A 16,568-nucleotide genomic window follows, 5' to 3' on the forward strand; every position below is an offset into this window, starting at 1 on the left:
CTGTTCACTAATTTATTTTTTACTTATAGAGCAATCATAAAATCCTCTTTCAAAACTATTTATTTTCCTAATTTCTGATTGGCTTGTAGGGTAATATAAAACTTGGACAGCCCGCACCACTAGTTCTTTCGGTATTTGTAGTATATAATCATTTATTACAGTTTACTCATTATTTTGTTGTGGTTTTATGTTTGGTTTGCGGTCGTGTGTGTGCATTGGAGGATGAATGTTTTCCCAGCTAATGCCTCACCTTGTTAGCTAGGTAGACCACCATGTGTGTGTATTTTGCACATGGTTGATTGATCAGCAAGCAAACCCAGCTTCTGTTTAGCTGATAACCAGGCTAAAATACAGTTTGAACGTGCATCCAATTTTAGTCCCAAAGCGCCGTACAGTTGTAGCCCCTCTGCTGCTGTTTAGTCTAAACATTTGGGAACACATGTCACCTGGTCCTGGCTCCAGCAGTCCACCTGAGGCTACTAGCACCTCTGCAAGAGTGGCAGCCTCACCCAAAATGCTGACATCCTAGTGTGAAATAGATAAATTGTCCTCCTTACGGACGTTGACAACAACTTGAAATTGTTTTAATAATGTATTTTATCATAAGCCACACAGTAGAATATTCTTAGTTAAGCTCTGCAAAACATGCACTCAGTCTGTCAAAGCAGTCTAGAACTGGGGCTGGTTCTCCCTCTCTTTCTCTCTACAATGCTCACTCGCCCTTCACTCCATCTCTTTCTGTCTTTCTCCCTGTGCAGCCCTCCTTCATTTTTTTTCTCTCTGTTTGTATGGTTTCTCCCCTCCCACTGCCCCATCGCCCCACCTCTCTCTCTCTCTCTCTCTCTCTCTCTCTCTCTCTCCTCTCTCTCTCTCTCTCTCTCTCTCTCTCCTCTCTCTCTCTCTCTCTCTCTCTCTCCCTCTCTCTCTCTCTCTCTCTCTCTCACTCTCCCTCTCTCTCTCTCTCTCTCTCTCTTTTCTACCCCCTTTCTTTGTCTCTCCTACCCTCCTCTCCAGCTGGTGAGGTGTATTGTTGGGCAGCAGATGATATCCCAGCATCCCCGGCCCAGACGGTCCTTTCAGCTCTGTCTTGCAGGCGTTCACCGGGTCAGAGGTTGACATTGGGCATCTCAATGGGTTTCCCTGACAATGGGAAAAGAGCTGTTGTGGTTTGGTTGCCGTGGGAGGGGCCACACTACACAGGCACCAACGGTGGTGGCAAGATGCAAACAGCTCCAAACAGTTATGGCCTACTGATGTCTTTATGTTTTAGAAAATAAAAGATTTTTTATTATCAAAGGAAATGTGTTGCACCAGTGTACAGAGCCTCACATAAACACATAGGGTGCGTAGGTGCAATAAACACCAAACACGACTCAACAACATGACACACACAGTACTTCCATACACAGCATCTTCCCAAGTGCTAGTTACTGGGTGTTTTGTTTAGATTATGCTATGGCAGCAGGAATAAAAACTCTAGCCACACCAGACCAGGTATCTGTATCTGCAACCTGAAGCAGTGTGAAAAATGGGTTGATACTGCTTCCAGCAGGTCGCAGACACAAATCCCGGGCCTGGTAACTATGCACACTATGGCTGGAGTTTTGTTTTACCATGGTTTAGAAAGTACCAAAACTGAAGGATCCTCAAATATTTTGATTGAATGTTAGGAAAATTGGACCCAAAGTGCTTGAATACTTTTCATTTACTTTGTTGTTAATTCATTGCAATTCCAGCTGCTCAATAAGGAAATACTTGAACTTGGTAGAGCTCAGTTGATGTTTGATGTCTGAACTGGTGCATCTGCCCCCCTGCTGGACAACAGGATTACTGCAGGCTAAAGGAGCGCCTGTTTTTATCCGTGCAAGTATGTGGTTTCAGATTATATTTTTTGTGCGTTTCTCTTTAAAAAATCCAAGTTGTCAAACCGGGTGTTTGTGTGTGTGTTCAAACTTTGGCTTCATGTTTGAGAGGATGTATGTATTTGTGTGCGTGTGCACACATGTGTGTGCAGCTGTAGGCTCCTGGTGGTAGACTCAAGCCCCCACCCCCAGCTCCTCAGATTGAAGCAAAGACCACGATGGATCTTGATGGTACTGCATTTCTGTTTTTTGCACCCAGCTCATTCTGGCCATTTTATTATTTTACCGTCTTTCTAGATTGCTATCTTTGAAAACACAGGCTACTCTAGCTCAACTCTACACACTAACCACAAATACACCAAACCAGCAACAAACAGTCATTAAAAGAGTCTTAGAGTTCTTCTAAAACAACGTGTTTTGTGTGCTTTTTCTGTGTGCAAGCATAGCAGTTTGTCCAAACATAACACACTATTAATACAAATAAGGGGAAAAGGTATCAAAATTCTCAATGGACAGACCCTTTTGTTGTTTGACGAGTGTCCGAAAGTTTTGAGAATATCTTTTCCCTCATTTGTAAATAAACATGCATTATTTACAGATTTGGGTCCCTGTGTGTGTGTGTTGACAGTACTACATGGACAAAACGTTATGGTAAACTGCTGTGCCCTGCACACAGAAAAAGCACAAGATACCAGCATTTTTCATTTATACTATCAGTGTGTAATAACAGCTTTGTGTACTTATTCAAATGATGGTTTGTGCTGACTATAAAGATTCAAAAACACAGCGTTTTAAAATACTTTGTAGAGTTTTGCAAGGATTATCTGCTTTTCCAAAAATGTTTGTTTGCTTATGTGATGTAAGGTTTTGTGGTAAGTCCCAAAGCATCATGGGAAGTATGCTGGCATCCACATGGGTGGAGTCTCTTCAGCTCCTCTTGACCGTTTTGACCTTTTCTTTCTGTCGGGGTGTCTGCAAGTCTGCATTTCTCTCTCTATTGATGTGTTTGTGTGCATCTCTCTTTCTCTGTGTGTAGGTGTGTGTCTCTGCATATCTCTCCCTGTGTTGGTGTCATGGGTTTCAGCAGGTCATGCTGTCCAAACAGATCAAAGGTCATACGATAAGGAAAGTACTGAACACAGACGTCTATTCAGGACCCAGACCAACACGTGGGCACAGACGTAGAGGGACAGAGAGGAGGGGGGAAGAAGAGAGGGAGGACAAAGAGAGACATACTGTATATATAGAAAGAGTGAGAGAGAGGGAAGTCTGACTTCAACACTATAAAATACCAACTAGCCATACCCATTAGTATTATCATACTTTGACTTGAGTCTGCCTCTCACATGACCAACATACATGACTGCTGTGTGTGTCAAGAGTACCTGTTACCTAATCTCTTGTGCCCCCCCAGGTAAAACAGTCTTGATATCTTGTGAAAATGAAACCAGAGGGGCTCTGGCCCCTCCCTCCCCTAGTCTTCCTCCATTTGTCAATAAAGGCCCAGAGTGATAACAGTGGAGACACAGAGATAACAGCAGAGATAGAGCTCATTACTGACAACCACAAGTCTCTGCTGTCCACAAAACCAGCACTAACTCTTGGCTAGTTAGTCTCTCTGCTGAACCCAGCTCCAGAATTAACTAGCACTAACTCTACACTCTCTGCTGCCCTAGTTAACTCGAAACAAGATAGTCTCTGCTTCCTCCAGCACTAACTCTAGACACACTAGTTTCTCTGCTGCCCCAGTTCAAACTCTACTCTAGACTGAAAATACTATGTAGATCCTGACATTATAGGACTGGTACCAACTGTTACAATTTAACGTTGCAGCATCTACATGGAGATTTTTCGGAGGATTTGACAAGATCAAGAACAATAATGAAAGATTATAGAATTAAAGCTTAGTCAACTTTCATAACAGTATCATAACAGAGAATTAACTTGGCTTCTCCCTTTGTCTGTGGCTTTGAAACGGGGGAGAGAGAGAGATAGAGAAAGGGAGTGACAGACATAAGGAAAATAAAGAGAGACCAAGAAAAAGAGAGGAAGAGAGCATGTCCATTGATGACAAAACACCTTGCAAACAGCCGCGTTGTGGTGCGGGACAGCGTTGCTTGTGTGCAGCCCTCGACCCCATGTCTCCTCTCCAGATCATAAACAACCATTCAGTACTGCTCCAGTCTTCATTAGGTCATCAATAGGGCTGTCTGTCTGCTGGGGTCTGGGGGAAAGCAGGCCTTTCTGTCACCGCTAGCCCGGCTGGGCTGCTACAAGGAGGCCTTTCTCCACAGCAACTCCTTCAACTGGATGAGCAGTAGCAACACAGAGGAGGAAGAATTACTGTGGAGCACATGGCTGGCATACAGACAACCCCTGCTGCTTTAGTTCCAGAACGATGTATGTGTCACAAGACCTGCCCTCCCCCTTGACTTGAGTGCATGTGAGACATAGTGTGTTTGGGTGTTTTCTTCAAGGCATCAGCAGTGAGGCCCATGTGTGCCCATGTGCGATAGTTTTTTTCATTTTTATTTATATTGGGAAACCACAAAGACTGTGGCACGAGAAACCGCAAAGACTGCGGCCTGTGTTTTTTCCGAGTTACATTTTTATTTTTATTGGGAAACCACAAAGATTGTGGCTCGAGATACTGCAAAGACTGCGGCCCGTGTTCAGAAGGGTTTTATTACTTTTACTACTTGTATTATTGTTTTCATTGATTTTATGTAAAGAACCTTGAGTTGCAATTCTTGTATGAAATGTGCTATATAAATAAAGTCTTATTATTTATTATTATCGTGTCCCCAGTGTTATGGCTCAAGCATGCTCTGATGCTTTTAGTAACAATACAGGCTGACTCTACATTTTTAACACACAGGACAAGACGGCCTAGTTTCCCAGACATGTATTAAGCATAGTCCTAGACTAAAAACTTTTTCAATGGGGATCTTTATTACATTTTTGTTTTGCATTAGGACTAGTTTTATTCCATGTCTGGAAAACTGGGCCTAGATGTTTTATGTTGTTGTCTCATGTTGTGAAAACTTCAGGCTACCTACCTCACAGAACTCATTCATGCCAGTGTGTAAGTGTGTATTGTTAACAGATTCGGTGTAAAATGTGTCATCCTATTTCTAAGTCTACTTCTCTCTGCAGAAACAATCCATTCCCATGCATACTAAATGAGTTGTCGTCTTTTTTTGAATCGGCAAACACGTTAAGAGAAGTGAAGAGCATTGCTGAAGAGACCAGCCGTGAACAAGCACTTCCTCACTGGGCCACATCAGGCTGTGAACCGCAGGTCAGGCTAGCCAGCACGACAGCCTGGGGGATGTCACATGACAAGTGACACCTAAAACCCTCTCTAGCAGAGGGAGAGAAAGGAACACTTTAAATATATCTTTGTTGGGCAGTCAAAACTGCCAGTTAACCAACAGTTACACCACAACAGCCATGTTTCTCTCATATTCACACAAACCCATTCAATTGAACATTTTAATTTCCAGACAAACCTAGAAAACGAAACAAAACCTCCCTAGTTACAACTTAAGCTCTAACCCCCTCATCCACTGTGCACAAGGCAACCCTCACCCCCCACAAATCAACAAACTCTTCCATCTTTTTTAACAGCTTACAATATGATAAGCTTGCCATAACCAGCCCCAAAAACACTGCCTGTGCATCAAGTGGCCCTACTCCCAAGAGCGAGAAAGGGAGAGAGAGGGATGGAGAGAGATTGAAAAAGAGAGGAGAGCAAGAGAGCACGATCGAGAGGCCTGGATGCTAGTGTATATCCCCTCAGTGGTGGTCTAATGTAAAACAGAAAGGTTTCAGGCCTGGTCCAGATTTCCCACCACTCATTATGTGTTGAATCTCTCTCGGAGTGATGGGATTAGCAGGCTCGTCTCTGGAGGAAGCACTCTGCTTGTGAGTGATCTCATCAAATATACATCACAGTGTCCCCACTGGACATCTGTACTCAATCATAAAATATTAACCAAATAGTGTAGCCCTGCATCCTCTTATAAACAAACACAGGCAGTATGCTGTGGGATCTAGGCCTACAAGAATCAAGGCCATAGGGACTTTCAGTTGCCTACTGGGGAAAGGGACCCTCCTCACTCTCTCCCTTAATGCCACACCTTTATCAGTCCTTATTAAGGAGTCGGGAGACAATCCACTGGCCCAAGGCACAACACGGTGCATTTCCTCAGGCACTTTCTCTCTCATCTGATGAAGTCTCAACCCTCCAAATCTCACACTGCCCACTCGTCGCTTTGAAGTCGCTAAGGCTCATACTGCTTCTAAATAATGTATCTACTGGTCAGAAACAACAGCAGCAGTGGAATAAATCAATTAATTAGTTTTCAGGAAGAGCAAATGGTCTTCTAAAGAATCTCTTAGAGATTTCTGTTGTAGCGAAACTTGCATTTTGAGCATTTTTAAGATAGGGAGAGAGACTTAGAGATGGACCTAATGAAAAAGGCAAGTAAGCCGGAACAACAGATAGGCTGGACCTATCATTCAGCTGAACCCACTGTTGGTCCTTTCCCAGCAGTCTCTGCTCCTCTCTGAATGGGCTACCTATTGACCAAACCCTCATATAAATACCAGGTGCAAACGCCTATGAATGATTCAAAACGTGTAATGGATAAACTGTCCATCTTAATTTCTGAAAACGACGTAGCCATCAATGTGGAGAGGCACAGTTAATGTTGACAACACTTCTCCGAAATCCTCACCAAAACCCAGACCAGTTTATGATGAGTCTGTTTTTTTTTTTTTTTTTTTTTTACTTGACAGGTATGACCACTTTACAGTCTCAGGTCTTTAGGGCCCCAACATGTCCTCAGTTATCTTGCTCTTAATCATCTTTCCTAAAAAACAAGTTGAGAACAGCAGTATGCATTCACACCTTACTGCAGATACAGTGATACATTATGAACATCCTCATGAGTTTGAAACTGAGGTGTCAGGGGTGTTGATATATTGTGATATATGCTGCCACCTGCTGGCGAGTATATAATAGATTGTGAATGAATGGAACTCCCACTTAAAAAGATTTATATGAATAACATGCATTGAAAGGTGATTAGGACAATAATTCTTTATTTGATTTCATATCTAGACACTCCCATCCAAAAGACTTGACTATAGAAAAGGTGACAGAAAAGGGTGGCGGATATAAATATACAAAGATAGGCAGAATCTTTACAACCAAAACATGAAATAATGGCTTTGACTACCACCCATAACATACAGGAACCTCACTAACTGAAAGATAAATATTTCAGTAACTTTGTCCACAGAAGGTGCTTTGGCAGCAGTGAAGACACTTGACGTAACATTAAAGTTTTCAGGTAACGTGAAATGTTAATGTGAAAATTATTAGCTCTCCATAAAATCCAAACCATTTTAATTTAGTGTTTTATTGCCTTCAACAGTTACTTGTAGTGAAAGTCAAATTTGTTTGTGTAAAACCTCTCAACTACCAAGCAGATAGCGTCCTATCCAGAGCAGTCCATGTCTGTCAGGATCGACTGGAGGGTCATGACAGAAGCACATCCCCACTCAAATTGGTCCAATAGGTAGAGGAACACAGTTTTCAACACAGTGACAGAACAGGCCATGTTGTTTTCAACTAAAACCAGACAACTGCTTCAAGTATCCGATTAGTTCACTTTACATTACACATACAGTACTGTCAAATCCAGAGAGAAATAAATTAAAAATAATTTTATTTGAATGCACACCATATTAACACACATTTATAAATCTTATTTTTTTTATAACACAAACTCTTATTTAAATGATTAAAACCATCATTCACTGACTGTGCAGATTGGAGGAGTAAACAGTTCGGTCTTTGAATGCACAGAAGTCTAGATGTCAGCAAGTAACTTTGGCGAACAAAAAGATAAAGGGAGAAGAGAAGAAAAACAAAAAAAATATATGGAAGATTTCATCAACAACCTTTAACAACCTACCAACAGGCACATACACGGAGGCACATCAGTAAGGGATTTGATTCTGGTAGAATTGGAGCATGTCATAGGTTTTACTCCTGCAAAACAAGAACACACAGATGGCATCACCAGTCTTACACACCAGTTTTTCTTCAGAGACGGTCGAGGATGGCCAGGGACCAACCCCTGGTGTATGTGAGTGGACTGACCTGTTACTGAGGAAACAGTTTTGGATGATTTTTATGATGTAGGCGGCGGCATCCTTCTCACTCACGCTGGGGTTAAAACGCTGCCTGAGAACATAACATGCCCAGGTCAATAAAGCACAAGACCCACACATCACAGACAAAAACACGTGTCACCCACACACAGATAACATTTTACTTGAGTAGTTTGATGGTCTGTCCTCTGAAACAGGGAAGCCCAGTATCCAGCATCAGGGTTACCAAGGAAACCACAGCATCCATGTAAGGCCTGTCAGAGGAAACACAACATGCCGCTGTAGAAGGATATGTAAAAACACACACATGCAGGCACACACAAACACCTACACACACAGACGCACCTGACAGCTAGGTAGCCTCTGACACACATCTCCATGAACCATCTGAAAGGTGTGGCCTCCATCTTGCCCCCCATAATCATCACCATCTCGTCGGTCAGCTTGATGTCTGGTTCCCAGCCCAGGTTACCACCTGGAGAGCTCTCAAACATGAAGCCAAAGTCTGGACACACACACAAACACACAGTTACCCAGTTACCTATTTGATGGCTTGGATTTTCAAGAGGAACACACACAAAAACAATCATCGCCCATACTTGCATGGGTAAAACCACACACGCACACACACACACCCACCCCCCCCACACACACACACACACACACACCCACCCCCCCCACACACACACACACACCTACCAATGTGGATGAGGTGTCCCTGGCTGTCCAGCATGATGTTGCCATTGTGTCTGTCCTTAATCTGCAGCAGGAAAAGCAGCAGACTATAGGCAGCCATACTGCGGATGAAGTTATATCTCGCCTGGAGAGACAAAACCGGGAGAAAGAAAGAAAAACACAGTCAGATGATGATGAACCGATGACAGGGAGCTTAAATATAATTGATATGGGCTCGGACCTCTACTTTCTGGAGAGACAGGGTGGTGTGTAGGTGTGCATATATGTATGTTTGTGTGTCTCCAGCAGGCATTTTGTGTGTGTGTGTGTGTGTGTGTCTGTGTCTCTCTCCGGAAGAGTGTGTCTGTGTATGCGCTCAACCTTCTGGAAGGCCAGGGTGGACTCGTCTCCATACTGGTTCCTGAAGTAGTCGTACATTCCGAAGTCTGTCTGACGCCCTAGCTGGTCTCTGGACTTACAGTCTGGGATGCATTCTATCACCCCACACTGGAGAGGAGAAAGGAAAGGAGGAGAAAGGAGGAGAAAGAGGAGGACAAGGACAAGGAGGTGAGCCTAGCTGTCTCTTTAACATTTCAGACTGCATGAAGACTCCAGAGTAGCGGGGCGTGCTCTCACCCCAGGGGCAGTGGCCACCACTCGGTAGGGGAACACAAACAGGTCCAGACCCACTAGCTGGAAGATGTTCTTAAACAGGCCGATGATCTGGAGAGCCAGCATGTCCTGGGAGAGCAGACAGACAGACAGGTTAGATGGGGAGGCATGCAGACAGGTTTGACGGGAAGGCAGACAGACAGGTTAGATGGAGAGCCAGGCAGACAGGTTAGATGGGGGTGATAGACGGCAGACGGGTTTAAATGGACAACACAGATGGCAGAGAGACACAAATATCTGAGAGAGAAAGAGTGAGGAGGAGGAGTGAGAGAGAGAACTAAGGACATAGAGTAGAGACCTGTCTGCAGTCATCCCCAACTTTAAAAATGGCTGCCTGCCAGCAGATTCTCTGGGCCTCCTCTTCACTCTGAGATTCATCCAGAGAGTCAGACCGGCACAGAAGACCTGAACACACCACTCAGATTAGACCTGAACACACCACATTAATTTCACCAGACCACACCACACAGACCCTAAAGACCATAACATTTATAATGTACTTCCAAACTGCGTGTATCAGAATACAGTTACTGGGCATTGTCGTCCTGATAATGTGCATTTCAGAGTACTTGTACTGTCCTGGTTTTGTTGTGTATGAGTACTGGAAGTGTCCTGGTACGAGTGCTATGGTACCTTCTTTCTCCAGCTCGCTCACGCCACATCTCTTTACTTTGAACTTGGCCAGGTAGGGAGCCTTGGCAGCACTGGGTGGACAGAGTGGGGACATTAGACAGACTGCTGAAGATATGAAAGAACTACAGAGAGACAGAAACAAAGAAAGAAAGAGACATACAGACAGACAGGAGACAGACAGGAGACAGACAGGAGACAGACAGGAGACAGACAGGAGACAGACAGGAGACAGACAGACACCGAGACAGACAGAGAGGACAGATAAACAGCAGGAAAGGAGGCCCACCTCTGCATGGGTGTGCCAGACTTGTAGTCAATGTCGAGGACGATGGCCTCAGGGTTGCTGGGGAGATAGCAGCCTGGCTGGACCTGGATGTCTGACAGGGCTGTCAGACACGCCCTCTTCCTCTCTTCTCCCTTGGGGATGGGCCTGGACACAAGCATCAGCAATTAACAATGTCATAATAGTAATGTGTTTGTTTAGTAGATATCGTTTTTATACACATGTACTGTAACGGCAATGTATGTTATGTTTATATAGTAGGATCCAAAGGTGATGGAGGAGAGATGACTTGGACATTTAATGGGGGAATTTAAGACTAAGAAAGTCAAGCATTCTGTGATATAACAAGAAACTCTTTGGAATATTGTCAATTCATCCTGGGATAAGATGGGTGATCAGTCCATGCACGCTGTCATTAAAGCAAAAGAGGGGGACTAAGATACTCTGATAAAGGTACATACATTTTAAAGATTCAAAGTTTTTGTGGTTCATGTCGTTTTAATTTGTAACTTGTATAACTGCATGCTCTTATGGGTCTTCCCTTTTTGGCACTTGTTTAGTTTTTTCACAATGTATGCTTCATGTTTTGGCTGCTTGCAATGTTTGGGACTACCTCGTTGTTATGATCAGTGACCTATGCTCTTTTGTAAAGCTCTCTCTTGGAAGTCGCTTTGGATAAAAGCGTCTGCTAAATGCATAAATGTAAATGTTTCACTCCAATTGTTAAGCTGACATTGTACTGAGTTAGTCTTACATTCAAAACAAATTCAAAATTGAAATGTCAGACTACTGGCCTCAGATCCTACTGTAGATGTTAGTTTTGTCTTCCCTTCTCTTCCAATCATATAGTTCTGTTTACTTATCTTTACAAATATTTTGTTAAGAGCACTGGGTTGGAAATGGGTGGCACCCTATTTACTTTGACAAGACTGGTAACACCTGAGCTATACCCACTCACAACATTATGAAAAAACGTTTTACAGGGGCAGTGCACAATAATGAACATAATTGTAAATATGACAGAATTATCCAAATGGATATTTTTCATTTGTAGACCCTTGACAGAATGTAAAAAAATATCATCAAAGATGTGAATTTGAGAGTTGTCAAAGCTTCTGGTGTACAATGAAATCTTGTTTGCCATGTCTGCTTGTCTCTCATCTGATGATGATTGTTGTTGTTGTTGTTTTTAGGCTAAACCACAGCTCTCAGAGCCCTGGGCCCCTGTGTTAATCTCTCCTCCTCTGATGGCTCCTGTTCTGACCGGAGGTGACAGACTGGCTCTGGTGTTATTCACACAAGCAGGAGGAGGGGAGGAGAAGGGGGGATAGACCGTCTTCGGGGAGGGAAGGTGAGAGATGTTTGGAGACCCTGCCATCCCCAGATGTCTACAATTAGGGCCGGTTATTAACCTAATGAGGGCAGGTGGGAAGATATTACACGCACTGCTTCTTAGCCACCAGAGATAGAGATACACAAACACCCCCCCCCCCCTCCAACCTTCCACTGTGCCCGGCAGTAACTGTCACAGCTGCTGTCATCACTGGTGGACAAGTTCCACACGAGAGACTGAGACACAAGGAACAAAACCTCACACACATGGTGCTTGTCCTCACACGCCTACACCTGAGGGGGTCCACACAGGGGACTAACAGTGACAGTGGTCAAGTGTTCATGGGCCTGTGTGTATGTGTGTGTTTATTTGCTAGTCTAGGGTGGACAGAAGTGGCACTGTGCGCGGTGAGCTAGACGTACTTGAGGATGGCGGAGACGTTGGTGACCTTGTTGAAGAAGTCAAACTCTCTCTGGTAAAAGTCCTTGGCTGGACCAGACAGGGAGCCTGTAATCTCCTCCACCATGTTCTCCAGCTGCTCGCCGATGTCAGCTACACACACACGCATACACGTGTTATACCGGGTACCGTGTGTGTGTGCCCTGACGACAGTGTTAATCAGGGCACACACACGTTACAAGTTACTTGTTTACGAGAGTGTGTGTGTGTGTGTGAGTGAGTGAGTGAGTGAGTAAGAGAAAGAGAAAGAGAGAGAGAGAGAGAGAGAGAGAGAGAGAGAGAGAGAGAGAGAGAGAGAGAGAGAGAGAGAGAGAGAGAGAGAGAGAGAGAGAGAGAAAATGCAGAGCTCACGGTCTTTTTGATGGCCTTCCTCGTCCAGGTAGATGTTGGTCTTCATGTTCCAGATGAACTGGTGAGCCAGCAGCTGGGACTTCTGGGCCGCCCACAGGATGTACTCTCTCACATACCCCATCTGTGGGGGGGGGGAGGCAGGAGTGTGAGAGAGGGCACTCTGGTCAGACGGGAGTAACACAGTAAGCTGAAGTGGGCCTGGCCTGGCAAACAGATTCAAATTTGATTACCTTGTCGTATCGCAGAGCTTGGACAATCTGAGGAATGTAAAACAAGATGGCATCCTGGAAAGACAAGAGGGTAATCAAAGTCACTGACAGAACACAAGAAAACAGATAGGCTCGGGAACGCAGCAGTTCTGGTGTTCTGGTGTGGAACGTACCGGGGGGAAGGAGCGAAGCACCCTGACCCCGTACTGAGCGGTGAGGGGGTGGGGGGGGTACATGGAGGAGAAGTAGGACAGGCCGGTGGGGGGGTCAGCTGGGGCCCAGCACAGGATGTGGCTCAGCTCCGGAGAGTCTGCGTCAATGGTGTGCCATGTAACCAGGAACTAAACAAAAGGAGAAAAAAACATTGTACACACAAAGTGTTGCTTGACGACCAAAATACTTCTAGAACGTTCATGAACTTCCGATCCTCCATTCTTTCTCTGTACCCGCTACATGCCCTATTTATTTGTCACTTTGGATAAACGCATCTACTAAATGAATAAAATGTCAAACGTAAACGTCAAGACACGAAAGGGTGCACTTGGTTTAGTTGCCCGTGATGATGACACCAATGGGACAGTCCCAAAGGAGTATAGTCTAAATGAACTTCGGAGCTAATTCAAACCGACTGGAGCAAACAAGTCAGGTGTCAGAGGGCATCAGCTCTCGCCACACCGCTTTACTGAGGGAGCGCCATGCCACAACTCTGGGGAGCTGTGTGGGGAGCTGTGTGTATGTGCGTGTCACCAGGTGAAAGCCCCATGGGCTGGTTCATTAGGAGAACTTAGTCGGCCAGAACTAAACCTGGATGACTTGAGGGAGAGATGAATAGGTACAGAAACAGAGCCAGAAGATGAAGAGCAAACAGGAGACAAGATCAAAACAACCCTTTTTCCTCTGAGAGAGACAGTAGGAACCTTCTAATGAGATAAATATTTACTTAAGTTGCTATTCCCGGGAGTGTGACTCATGCCAGACAGATAGTAGGAGAGAGAGACAATCAGGTGAATACGGAGTGACAGATAGGTAGATAGACAGGCAGGCAGAGACAGACAGACAGGTGGAGAGACAGACAGACAGGCCTCACCTTGACAGCCTCAGGTACATCACAGACTGCTCCAGGGTCCATGCGGACCAGCCGAGTCACCTCCGATACTATGGCCTCTGTGTTCTTAAACCTGACCACCAAAACAGGGTTAGGGTTAGTGAGAGGGGGTTTGTGAGGGTGGTCTTGTTTAACTGCCCTCCGGGTTTCCCAGATTCGTTAAGAGCTTCTTAACGAATCTGGGAAACCCGGCCCTTGTGGTTACCAAATGTCCTTGAAAGTACATTTACAATTAATCATTTAGCTGACGCTCTTATCCAGAGCGACTTACAGTAAGTACAGGGACATTCCCCCCGAGGCAAGTAGGGTGGCCGGCCCCTGGAAGTGAATGGTCAGGACCAATAGGATAGAAAAACAAACCTGTGTGTGTGTGTGGGTGCATGTGTGTGTACCGTGCAGGAAGCTGCAGGGCCAGGTATGGAGCTATGCTCCAGGCCAGGTTGACGTTGTCCCTCCACTGCTTCTCTGTCAGGCTGATGTACTTGGATCTCCAGTTGGCGATGCTGGTCTCCACTGACGGGTCAGTGGAGATGACCAGCTCCTGAACAGACAGCGGGTTGTACCACGTAGTCAAGCGCTCAATCTCACTGGCCTAGAGAGAGTAAAGGGAGAGATAGAGAGAAAAACAGGGAGAGAGATAAGAGAGAGACGTAGGTTGCTATACACATCAGAAAGACCTAGTCCTACAACCTTCCCCCTTGCTTTCCCATTACTCCCTCACACCTTGTTAAAAGAGATGTTCGACACCATTGGTCTTAGCATATTGTCCATCATAAACAACTGTCTGAATTCTGGCCCAATTCCATCCTGTTAACAAAATGCAGTGGTCTGGCCTCTTTCAGACCACTGGAATCGAGCTTCGACCCCATCAATCTTAGCTTCAGAACCATCTCAAAATTGCTGTTCCCATCTAAGTTTTTTTTGTTGAGAAAGCTATATTTAATCAGCTCTCGTACTTTTTAGATACAAATTATATTCTAGAGAAATTTAAGGCTTCATAGCTCATCATAGTACGGGCGGAGTCAGCTCTACTAAAGGTGTTAAATGACCTTCTGTAGGAAACTGTGCCACCTTCACTCTCCTTGACCATGGTTGCGAACCATGACATCCTGCTGAACACAAAAAGTGGTTGCCATTCAGGGCACTTCCCTGAAATGGTTACCACCTTTGTCAAAGAGAGGACATTTCCTTGTGAGATAGGGAACCTGTCCTCTTCTTCAGCACCCATCACCTGCGGTGTACCACAAGGTTCTATCCTGGGCCCAATTTGAATTTCAATGTACTTGCTGCCTCTTACCACTGTTATTCAGACGATACACAGTTGTACCTTCTCCTGAGATCGTTGGTGACAGTGAAAATGTTGGTGTCATCTTTCTTTCCTAAAATTTGATTGTTAAAAGGTCCCTTTTTCCAGACCAGGACCAAATTAAAACCACCCCTCTCTTTCAAAGAGTTTGAGATCCTTCCGCAAACTATCATCTATTCCCGTCTAACTGCAACTCCCTTTATATGGTGAGTGTTCCCTATCTCGCCTGTATCTGATCCACAATGCAGCTTTAGCTTCTTGACTGGCACCAGCAAGAGGGACCATATTTCCCCCATACTGTCTTCACTGGCTTCCAATCAGATTTTTGTTTTTGTAACTTTTACGTTGTTTTAAAATCATTTTATATTTCTGACCTTCTCAGCCTACACAACACATCAAGGTCCCCTACATCCTCAAACCAGATGCTTTTGTTTATACACCAAAATATACAGTACCAGTCATAAGTTCGGACACATTTTCCCATGTGTCAAAACTTTTGACTGGTACTGTACACACACACACACACACACACACACACACACACACATATATATATACTCACACACAAGCAAAACACAGGTTGGCAAAGTATCACGTTGTTCACATCAAGTACAGTACCAGTAAAAGGTTTTCCTTTCCCATTCCATGTGTCCAAACTTCTTGACTAGTGTATATATATATATATATATATATATACACACACACACACTAGTCATATATACATATATATGCAACTGAGCATGCACAATTGTCCTTACACTTTCATCTATCTCAGTTGCAATCAGTAGTGCATTCGCTCTTCCCCTAGCCTTGGCTTACGGACCAAACAGGAATATTATGTCATTTGTACGCGGGTTGTGTGTGTTTCTCTCGTGTGTCGTGTTGTATGTAATTATTGTTGATATATAGCTGTTTTAAATAAATATAAACAACCACGTTTATAGCAAAAATTGCTAAAGTTTAAGTTGACTTAAATGTCCCAATACTTGTAGAGAGCACTGTAGTAACCAGTAAGACCAGTAGGAGTGAGTGGGTAGGTAGGTTGCTATAGTTACCAGCAGGGCCAGTAGGAGTGTAGAAGTTGCTATAGTTACCATCAGGGCCAGTAGAAGGGTCCTTCGCTTCATGTAGTACTTGTGTAGCTGAGAGCCTCTGGTGCTCTTCTTAGACAGACCTGCAACACAACAGGCCCACGGGGTCAGCTGCTTCACTGTGTGTGTGTTGTGTGTGTGTTTGTCAGCACGTGTGCATTACCTGATTTCTTGGAGACGGTGGAGGTGCGTGTGTATGTGTCAGTGTTTGTTATTAGAATTCTTGGAAATGGTGGAGGTGTGTTTGTTTCTTGATTTCTTTGAGGTGGTGGTGTGTGTGTGTGAGTTTTACCTGACTTCTTGGAGATGGTGGAGGTGTGTGTGTGGGTGTGTGTGTGAATGTTACCTGACTTCTTGGAGATGGTGGAGGTGTGCGTGTGTGTGAGTGAGTGTTACCTGACTT

The 16,568-nt window shown here is 44.5% G+C and overlaps 1 protein-coding gene across 2 annotated transcripts in view; it reads right to left on the reverse strand.

Annotated features, from left to right (window-relative positions):
- Positions 1 to 7,583: 7,583 nt before the first annotated feature.
- LOC124463585 (phosphatidylinositol 4-kinase alpha-like) overlaps positions 7,584 to 16,568 on the reverse strand; it is a 30,947-nt gene continuing 21,962 nt past the window's right edge. For both annotated transcript variants that reach the window (XM_047015346.1, XM_047015345.1), the window contains 17 exons: positions 16,169 to 16,248; positions 14,161 to 14,360; positions 13,751 to 13,841; positions 12,837 to 13,004; positions 12,685 to 12,738; positions 12,455 to 12,575; positions 12,067 to 12,196; positions 10,315 to 10,458; positions 10,029 to 10,099; positions 9,694 to 9,800; positions 9,360 to 9,464; positions 9,105 to 9,230; positions 8,748 to 8,868; positions 8,394 to 8,553; positions 8,213 to 8,302; positions 8,038 to 8,121; positions 7,584 to 7,926 (listed from right to left, as the gene is read on the reverse strand). In XM_047015346.1, coding sequence (XP_046871302.1) covers positions 7,875 to 7,926; positions 8,038 to 8,121; positions 8,213 to 8,302; positions 8,394 to 8,553; positions 8,748 to 8,868; positions 9,105 to 9,230; positions 9,360 to 9,464; positions 9,694 to 9,800; positions 10,029 to 10,099; positions 10,315 to 10,458; positions 12,067 to 12,196; positions 12,455 to 12,575; positions 12,685 to 12,738; positions 12,837 to 13,004; positions 13,751 to 13,841; positions 14,161 to 14,360; positions 16,169 to 16,248 — 1,904 coding nt within the window. In that variant the 3' untranslated portion in view covers positions 7,584 to 7,874. The remainder of the gene's footprint in view (positions 7,927 to 8,037; positions 8,122 to 8,212; positions 8,303 to 8,393; positions 8,554 to 8,747; positions 8,869 to 9,104; positions 9,231 to 9,359; positions 9,465 to 9,693; positions 9,801 to 10,028; positions 10,100 to 10,314; positions 10,459 to 12,066; positions 12,197 to 12,454; positions 12,576 to 12,684; positions 12,739 to 12,836; positions 13,005 to 13,750; positions 13,842 to 14,160; positions 14,361 to 16,168; positions 16,249 to 16,568) is intronic.

The sequence above is a fragment of the Hypomesus transpacificus genome, unplaced genomic scaffold (genome assembly GCF_021917145.1).
Source record: "Hypomesus transpacificus isolate Combined female unplaced genomic scaffold, fHypTra1 scaffold_30, whole genome shotgun sequence".
Lineage (NCBI taxonomy): Eukaryota > Metazoa > Chordata > Actinopteri > Osmeriformes > Osmeridae > Hypomesus > Hypomesus transpacificus.